The sequence below is a fragment of the Ochotona curzoniae genome, unplaced genomic scaffold, assembly GCF_017591425.1.
Source record: "Ochotona curzoniae isolate NIBS_2020 unplaced genomic scaffold, NIBS_Ocur_1.0 scaffold_4505, whole genome shotgun sequence".
NCBI lineage: Eukaryota > Metazoa > Chordata > Mammalia > Lagomorpha > Ochotonidae > Ochotona > Ochotona curzoniae.
The window spans coordinates 63,670-73,276 of NW_024467118.1; the positions used below are offsets into that span (position 1 = coordinate 63,670).

General features: G+C 59.6%; 1 protein-coding gene across 1 annotated transcript; it reads right to left on the bottom strand.

The window, feature by feature from the left end:
- Window positions 1-3,885: 3,885 nt before the first annotated feature.
- Window positions 3,886-5,016, bottom strand: TMEM271 (transmembrane protein 271). The gene has a single exon (XM_040966063.1). It carries the CDS (start codon window positions 5,014-5,016, stop codon window positions 3,886-3,888), a length of 1,131 nt encoding a protein of 376 aa, XP_040821997.1.
- Window positions 5,017-9,607: the final 4,591 nt, after the last annotated feature.

Below are 9,607 nucleotides of genomic sequence, written 5' to 3' on the forward strand. Positions count from 1 at the left end.
TCACTCCCCAGATGCTGCAACAACTTAGACTGAGCTAGGCTGGATTCAAGAGTCTCCTGCGGGGCTCCCACACAAGAGCAGAAGCCTAAGGACCTGGGCTACCCTCCGCTGCTTTCCCAGGTGCATGGAAGTAGAGCAGCTGGGACTCACAAGGGGGCATGGAGGGATGCCAACACTACATTCAGCGTCACTGCCCCCTGTATGGCTGGGTTTCACATTTGTTCTCTGTTTTGCTGACAGAACCTAAACACAAGGGCAGGTGTCTGGCCTGACTGGTGGTGCCTGCAGCCACGTGAGAGCAGCCAGCCTCAGTCCCAAGCATCCTGTCCCTGTGTTTAAGTGGCTCGGGTGCTTGTGGGTCTCACCTTAGATTATATGCAGTTGTCCTTATGCCAGGTGGTCGATCATTCCACTCGACTCCATCCACCAGAATGGTACTGGTGGGGCTGACAAAGTGAGTAAATTGGCCACCAGCTCTGCCAGCATCCTGTGTGGGCCCTGGTTCATATCCTGGCTGCTCCACTTCCCATCCAGCTCCCTGCTTGTGGCCTGGGAAAGCAGTCGAGACCCTGCACCCATGTGGAAGACCTGGGGGAGGTTCCTGGCTCCACAGGAGACCAAAGATGGGAAGAGGTTCTGAGTGACAGGTGTCAGTCACATCAAGCCTACGACACAGAGGCGGGTGCCTCCTGGGACATATGCCCTGAAGGCCCGGGCACTGGCACCTTTAAGCCAATGGCCAGGACTGGTCAGGCACCCTCTGGACAAAGCCTTGGGACCCTGCACCCATGTGGGAGACCTGGAGGAGGTTCCTGGCTCCTGGCTTCAGATCAGCTCAGCCCTGGCTATTGCAGCCACTTAGAGAGTGAACCAGCAGATGCAAGATACTCGAGCATGTGTCCATATCTCCCTTTCTCTTTGTAACTCTGGCTTTCAAGTGAACAAATATTTTAAAATGTTATTAGCTAGAAGCCATGCCAATACATATGTAGAACGTTGGATTTTTATTGTCATTTATTTTTATTCACTCCCTGAATGTACCCAACAGCCAGGGGGTGCCCAGGCTAACTCTGGATCCCAAAGCCCTGTGTCCCCTGTGAGGGCTGCAGGGAGACAGGACTCTAGCCACCTGCCAAATGGAGGAGTCCCTGGAGACACAGGCAGTCAAGCACCATGAGCACTCGGCCTGATTGTGGTACAACCACAGCCTGGGCCCTGTGCTGGAACTGCTGCTTCCTCCATGCAGGTCGGTCGCTCAGGCTGAGACCCACTGTTGGCAAAGCCCTCCTGGCTTTCATGCCACTCACTGACCCATGGGTGAGCAGGAAGGATCTAGAGCCCATGGATCTGCAGGGACCTACTCTTCATCTGATGTTAAAAGAGTAGCTCTGCCACTTAACTCCCTCGTGGATGTTCAGGCTCATTTTACCCATGCCCACACACTCCAACTACTCCAACCATCCATCCATGCACGTGCACACAGTGGCACACACATATAGACTTACAGAAACACATCCCTACATTTATCTACACACCTAAACACACACCCATACCCCTACCCTCATCTACACACCTACACACTCCTACCTGCATCTACACACCTAAACACCCACACTATACATATACACCCCTACACACATCTACCACACCATCTCCATCTACACACAAAAAGCATATACACACTATCTACACAAACACCTACAGGTACAACTTGGCCTATATGAGCCCGGCCCTGTTCCCCACAGCTCCTGATGGCCAGAGATGGGTAGAAACCCAGCGTAGCTCCTCTCTCCCGCAGCTTCAGCTGTTGCAGGCACCTGCGAAGTGAGCCTAGGCAGAAGGGTTTCTTTTCAGTGCAAACATACAAGGGTCTTCTGTGGCCAGTCACCAGCAGTCTCCTCCAGGACAGAACCCATCAAGAGGGTCCACTTGTTTCTTCTGGCATAAGCATTTGAGTCGGGGTCTAGGGTGTCCTTCCACAAAAAAACAAAAAACACCTCTAACCTCTAGTGCTCCGTCCAGCCTCTATTCCTGTACTCAGCCAGACCAGCTCTTAGACCAGCTCACTAGGCCTACCTATCTCCCCGAATTCACCTCTCTCACCTAGTTCCTCTGTCTCACCCAGCTCACATAGTTCACCTCTCACCCCTACTTCACCTGTCTCACCTGGTTCACCCAGCTCACTTGTCACCTCCCATCTAGTTCACCTGGCTCACCCAGCTGGTCACAGGTGCTAACTGGTTCACTCCAACAGACAAGGAAAACAGCTGCCTCCTGTAGCCGAATCTCTCCCTGCTGCCTGCCCAACCGACGCCCAAAGGCGACTCCCAGCTCTGCCTGCCTTGGCCACAGGCACTGCTGCTACCACCACCTCAAGAAAAGCGGACACCTGGGCCCGGTACAGTAGCCTAATGGCTAAAGTGCTCACCTTGCAAGTGCTGGGATCCCATATGAGCGCCGGTTCATGTCCAGGTTGCTCCACTTCCCTTCCAGCTCCTTGGTAGTGGCCTGGAAAAGTAGTAGAGGATGGCCCAAACCCTTGGGACCCTGCACCTGCGTGAGAGACCTGGAAGAAGCTCCTGGCTTCAGATCAGCTCGGCTCTGGCCATTGCAGTCAAAATTTGGGATTGAATCAGCCGATGGAAAAAAATCTTTCTCTTCTTTGTATGTCTGCCTTTCCAATTAAAAAAAAAAAAGCAATAAATCTCTTTTTAAAAGCAGACACCTGAAGTCACCAATTCTGATGGTAAATTTGCCATCAAACGTGCTAAGCTGCGTGGGATATACAAGACTGGAGTTCTGAAGGTGCAGGTCAGACTCGTATCCCTGCCCACCCCCACCGATGCCCACAGTGCTGCCCTCAGTGCCTGACCCCAGCTGAGGGCAGTAGGAAACACCACAGTGGCTTTCTCTGGGTATGTGGCAAGGCCCAGAGGAGCACTGTCTACTTTCTGACCAGACACGGGTGAGGCCTCATTCACCCTGGAATTTTGGCCCTGTCAGGAGGGCCTGGGGAGTCCTTGGAGGATGCCACTTGTCACTGCCGCTGGGATCTGGGCCTCAGGCCGCGTGGGAGTTGCAGCTTCAGCGGCACACGTGGGTACCGGAAGGCAGCTCCACCTCCATCTGGTCCCTGAGAATGGAGGGGCACCGCCCTCTGTGGGCCTCTGCGGGGGGGCTCCTGGCCAGCTCTGGCTTTGAGCGGCGCTGAACCCACAGCCTCTCCATGGCTGGTCCCAGAGCCTGCCATTGTCTAGTCACACCGTATGCACCTTGCAAGGACCTCAAACTCCAGCACCGGCACGCAGCGACCGCTTTTTCCGTTTCTGCTCTCGCTGTGTCAGTGCCCAGGGACCCGGTTGACCTGTGTCCACACAAAGGACCCTGCTGGCAATGAAGGTCAGCAGGGCTTCCCAGGAGGGCGATGGCACTTCCCGCTGGGAGTGTGAATTGCCCAGTTGCTCCCCGCCCCACTCGCCGGCAAAAGCCAGCGGGCCAGCACAGAGGAACCGACAGGGAGTCCCGCGGTGCGGCCGAGACCACATAGGGCCGTTTCCCAGAAAGAGGGCGCGCACCTCTGGACGGGCAAACCCTGAGTCCCTCCTGACCCCGGTGCGGCATAGGCGGTCGGCTTGACAAAGGACGCAGCAGTCGGAACGGCGATCAATTTACAAACGTGTTCACCGCTCACGGGGCGCGGGACGGTAAGAAAGAGCGGACAGAAGCAGGCACATCCGTGGACAAGGGGCCACTGCGCGCGCCGCGGCCCGCTCCGGCTTCGTCCGCACCAGCCAAGCCCCGCAACCGCGGATGCCAGCACGGGACCCGACACCGAGACAGAGGAGCGCCCCCCTCCCTGGCCCGGGGGCGCGGCCGCCTGGGCGCTCAGCAGACCCGGCCCGGCTCCCAGGGGCGCGCCACCTCGCAGGGCGGCCGGCAGCAGTAAGGGTAGGAGGCATTGAGGTCGGGGTCCGAAGGCGCGTAGCCGGGCAGCTCCACCGACGGATGCCCTCCGCAACGCACCTCCACGCCCGCCTCGTCGCACGCGTGGAGGGCGCCCACGTTGATGTAGGAGACAGCGTGCAGCGCGGCAAAGGCCGGGCAGTCTCCGGGGCTGGCCAGGTCCGACTCCTCCGGGGCCAGGATGCAGGCCTCGCTCGGCCGCGGCTGCAGCCGCCGCCCCCGCCTGCCGCGCCGGCCCCTCCGCGCCCGGGAGGCCGGCGTTTGCACGCGGAGCCCGGGGCCAACGCCGCCACCGCCGCTGCCGTTGCGCGGCCGTGCCAGGACCCGGCCAGCCCGCCGCCGGCCGTGCCGGCCGCGCCGGGCCTGCGAGGACTTGTAGCTCTTGACCAGCAGGAGGCTGAGCAGGCCCAGCAGGCACTCGAGCGAGTTGAAGACGGTGGAGAGCACCAGGCCGCGCTGGTAGTCCTTGAGCTGCCGGCACTTAGCGGACGTGGCGCTGTCCAGGGCAGCGCGGGCGCGCGGCGCGCCGGAGCCCGGGCCGGGGGCAGCGGCGGCGGGCGCGCGCGGGGGCAGGCAGTAGTGGGAGTACTTGCGTTCCACCAGGGACACGGTGTCCCCGTCGATCACGGCGCCCGCGAAGGCGCTCAGGACCCCCAGCATGAAGACCAGCACGCCCAACAGCAGCAGGTTCTGGCCGCGCCCAGGTGCCGCGGGCTCCACTGCCACCGCCCCCGGCCCTGGCCCCGGCTCGCCTGGCGCGGCCTCCGGAGCCCCCGGCGCGGCCGCGGACGGCCCCAGACCCGGGCCCTGCCCTGCGAGGGGCGCATCTCGGGGCCCGCAGCAGAGCAGGGCAGCGCCGAGCAGCGAGAGGCCGGCGGCCAGCAGCAGTCCCGAGTAGAAGGCGCCGGCGGCCGCCCCCAACCGGAACGGCTCCCCGCGCAGCTCCGAACCCAGGGAGAAGCACTTGAGGCCGACGGCGGCGGCGCTGAGCGCGCAGGCGAGCAGGAGGCAGGAGGAGAGCGCGGCGCAGGCCCCGCGGACGCTCCACTTCATCCTCCGCGCCCGAGCCGGCCCGCGCCCTGCGCGCCCGCCGCCGCCCGCCGCCGCCCCCGCCGCCTGCGCCTCCTCCCGGCGCCGCGCGGCCGGACTGCCGGCCTCCTCTTCATCCTCCCGCGTCCTGCCGGGCCCGCGCCGCCGTCGCCGCCGGAGTCCGCATCCCGCGCCTCCCGCCGCCGCCGCCGCGACCCCGCGCCGGGAACCGATGCACCGCGGAGCACCGCAGGGCGCGCGCGCCCCCTCCTCACCGCCCGCGGCGCCGCTCCCGGGACGCTCAGCTCCCCCCACCGTGGCCCTGCGCGCCTCGCCCTGGCACCGCCCTCGCGTGCCCGCACCAGCTCCTTCGCCTCGCCCGGGACGCGCCTCCAGCCGCGGGTCTGTCCGCCACGATTCCTCCTCGGCCCGGGTCTCTCTCTATCTGGGGGCAGGGTGTGTGGGGGGAACCCCTGGGCCCCACCCCTCGCCCCTCCCACCTCCCGGAACCCCCCCCACCCGTGACGAGTGGCCTCCCTTCCCTCCTGGCCCCCGGTCTTGCCCCACGCCCACCCGCCCGCTGGCGCTGGGAGGCCTAGGATCGCGAGTGGGGATGGGATGGGATGGGATGGGGTGGGGTGGGGTGGGGTGGGAGAGGAAGGGTCAGGACTGGGGGAAGAGGAGCGGCTCAGTGCAGAAGGGGGTGAGTCCGCGAGTTGTGGGGGTGGGATGGAATCTGGACCTTAGGGAGCTGCCGCTGGTGTGCTTGTGTGCGTGGGAGGGTGCGGCGTGCATGCGCACGTGGGGCGTGGTAAGTGTGCACACGGATGTGCGGCTGGTGTGCGCACGGGGTCGTGGTGAGTGTGCACACAGTGTCCATAGGCATGAGGGTCTTGGTGAGTATACACAAGTGCGTGCATGTGGGGTGTCGTGTGCACATGGGTGTATGGTTTGCGTGCACACAGAGAAATGCTGTGTGTGCGGTGAGCGTGCGTGTGGCAGTGGAGGTGCCTGGTCCCCAGTTCCACTGAGGCGAGAACCTTGCCAGGACTCCAGTGAGCTGCGGGGACAGCCGGAAACTCCCCGGACGGTGGATGCGCGGGAAGTCGCTTGTCCTGAGGCGGCTCACAGCACCCGCGTCCAAGACGGGGACCCGCGGCCCCTATGACCCTGGACTCAAAGGGGCGGGAGGATCACCCCCACTGGGCTCCCAGGTCTTGGGAACTGGGGACCTGCCGGCGTTCCGTGTTTCCCAGCTCCTTCCGCTGACTCACGCGGAGCTAATTGTGGCGAAGCCACCACGCGCGGTGGGAGGTGGAGCGGGGCGCTCTGGAGCCACCGGTCTGCTCCTGCCACCCTACCCCCCTCCGGTGAGTGCGGGCTGGGCCAATGCCCCATGGCGGGGGTGGGGAGTGGGGCTCCCCCTGTGTCCAGAGGGGACGCCAACAAGGTCCCCAAATGAGCGTGCGTTTTACTCCGATTGCGCGTTTCCGTGGTTTCTGCGCCCAGCACCTTCCGGGAGGGGATGCAGATCAGCCATGCGGGAGTCGCGACCCCCACGCCGTGGGCCGCGTTGCCAGGAGCCCGCTTTGGTTTCCAAGGAAACAAGGCTGGCGGTGCTGGGGGATGTGGTGACGACGTGTCCTGCTCGCACCCGAGGGTTGGCCACGTGGGCCTGTGGAGGCTTGAGCTGGGCAGGGGCTTATGCCAAGGCGCAAGGCTTGAGGGAGGCTGGCCAAGCCTGAGAGATCTCCCGCCTGCGGGGGCGGGGGGGGGGGGCCTCCTCCTGGCCATTCCCTCCCCACGCGGCTCGAAGCCCAAAGCTGCAGCACTCAGACCTACAAGGCAACCTCCCTCTGTCTCCACTGACCTAGCCCCAGGCTTCCTGCACCCCTATGTCACACAGCAGGTTTGTGGGGCTGGGGCCGCTACCTCACCCACAGAGCCTCAGCAATGCCCAACTCCTTCCTCCCATCTGGGTTCATGTCAGAGCCCCAACCCTGACTGGCACCTCTGAACCAAATCCCGTCTAACCCCTTCCTACAGGTGTCCATGGGGCAGGGATACCACTGATAGGGCATCCCACTCTCAGAGCTGGGTCAGACCATGACCAGGCACATAGCAAAGCTGATTTGATGTGCCCCCTCCAGCTGAGGCTGCCCAGCCCCAACCAGACAGGCTGCATGGACAGCAGCGTGAACCAGGTCTCTGTGGGCATGGCCATCCTGTGGTTCTGGCAGGGCTGCTGAGGGGACAGTCGTGACAGTCGTGGGTTCAGTGGGGATGGCACCCCCTCACTCACAGCTTGGGATCATTTGGCAGTTATAGCTCTGCCCTGAGGTGCTGGCCCTAATTCTGGTTCCCCAAGTTGGGTGTCACTTGGCTTTTTGGACATTTGTCTAATTGGAAAGCATGGAGGAGAGGGGAAGAGAGAAAGACTCCCTAAAGAGAGGGGGAGAGAGGAGAGACACTGCCATCCCTGGTTCTGTCCTCACAAACAGGCACTGGGCCAGCCGGGAGCCAGGAGCTCCTTCTGGATGCATCTCCCACAGGAGTGATGGGGTACAAGCCCTTGGTCCATCTGCTACTACCTCCCAGGCATGCTTGCTGGGAGCTGCAGGCTGGAACTGCTGCCTGTACAGGAAACTGGTGTTGCAGACAGATGCCCGACTGTCCTGGGCACCCATTGCTGCCCAAACTCAGCCGTTAGTCCCAGCAGCTGCTTCGCTAGCCCTTAGGGAGATGCAAGGGACAGAGGGGCGCCATGTCCTCCCCCACAGCCACAGGCCTGGGATTCCTCCTGTAGTCCCTAAGGCATCTGCACAAGAAGATGACTGACCACTGACCATGGCCCTCCCTGCAGATCCTCAGAGGTACTGTCTGGTCAGCACCTTGCAGAGTGGTAGAAGTGACCCTTTATCTGAACCTAAACTCTTTGCAGTTGCCGAATTGAGTCACGGAGTAGTAAACAATCACATTTGTTGGAGTTAACCTGGCATTTATTCTCAGCCTCTGATAGCCACCTACACCCTGGATCTGACCAAAAACATTCCTTGGACTGGTCAGGCTGAGATCTGACCATAGACATTCCCTGGGCTGATCAGGCTGAGGTCTGGCCATGGGGCATTTCCAGCCAGCTCAGGGAATGCCTAACGGTTTATCCAGAATGTCCCACTATTCAGAGGCAGATGCATTATGGAGCTGAACATTGCTGAACTTTCTCTATACCCTCTCCCCATTGGTGGACTGTCTATACACCCTGTCCTCATTGGAGTTAATTGTCCTGTTTCTGAGTGATTAAATTTCCTGTAACAATATGGATTCTCTAGGAGATACTCTGAAAAGTTCTGCATCATATAAGAAAGCTGTATAGGTTTTGCATCAGATTAAGCTGTGTTTTACTTCCATTTTCATGGATTCCTGTGTTTTTGGGCTTTCCCCTTTGGATGCCAGCAGCTGCCCTGTAGAGGGATGTGTGTGTGTGGCTCTATCTTCCTGTATCTTTTCCTTACAGCCTTGATTGCTGGCAATCCCTGTCTGTGTCTCCGATAATTCACTCGTGCACAGCCTGCCAGATGCCTTCACTATTGGCAGGAAGCATTGTGTTCCCTTTTTGTCCTCCTCCTCCCTTCACTTCAGTCACCATCCAGTCTGAAAACCTCCACCTCTGTATTGGGATGTTTAACCCATTTAGATTTAATGCTATGGTTGATATATTAAGTCATATTCTGCTTTCCTCATCATTTCACCCCCTGTACATTCTTTACTTCATCTTATTCATTCGTTAACACCATCTGTTTTGGACCAGTGCTGTGGTGTATAATGCTGAGCCTCTATCTACAGCACTGATGTCCCATTTGGGCACCAGTTCGTGTCCCAGCTGCTCCACTTCCCATCCAGCTACCTGCTTGTGGCCTGGAAAAGCAATAGAGAATGGCCCAAAGCTTTGGGTTCCTGCACCCATGTGGGAGACCTGGGAGAAGTTCCTGTCTCCTAGCTTCGGATCAGCTCAGCTCTGGCCATTGCAGCCATTTGGGGAGTGAACCAGTAGTTCGAACATCTTTCTCCGTGACTCTTCTTCTCTCTGTAAATCTGCTTTCCAAACTAAAAATAAATCTTTAAAAAATAATGTATGTTCTTTTATGTTTTTTTGCCACATTTGTGTTCATTTATTAGTGAAAGTAAATTCTTATATCTCCCTTTTATCTGTTCATGTAAGCTACACTCTGGTTATTCTAGCTCACATTTGTAGGTCCCTCCCTGCTGGGTGTCTGCTGCTCAGAGGTTCCACTTTGACCCAACCCCAACCCAGCATGGCAACTACCCCCTTGCAGCCACTACATCCACCTGCAAAGCATGAGTCAGCCTGTACCCTGATCTGTGTCCACCTTCATGGCTTCCTGGCCATGGTCACTTCTTAGATGCATCTGCAGTTCCCATCCTGAATGCCACAGGCTGGACTCCCATGCCATACTCCAGAGTCCCGAATCTTAGCTCTATTTTTTTCCTTCTAAAACAAATCACTTTTGCATGGTAGGATTTGCGTGTTTGCTGCATTTTCCTTCCTGTGAGATCCCAAAGACAGGGATTTCTGTCTCTATTCACTGATTGTCCT

Bases quoted from the DNA above. Each gene is read 5' to 3' on its own strand.
- TMEM271 (XM_040966063.1), bottom strand. From the start codon at position 5,016: ATGAAGTGGAGCGTCCGCGGGGCCTGCGCCGCGCTCTCCTCCTGCCTC.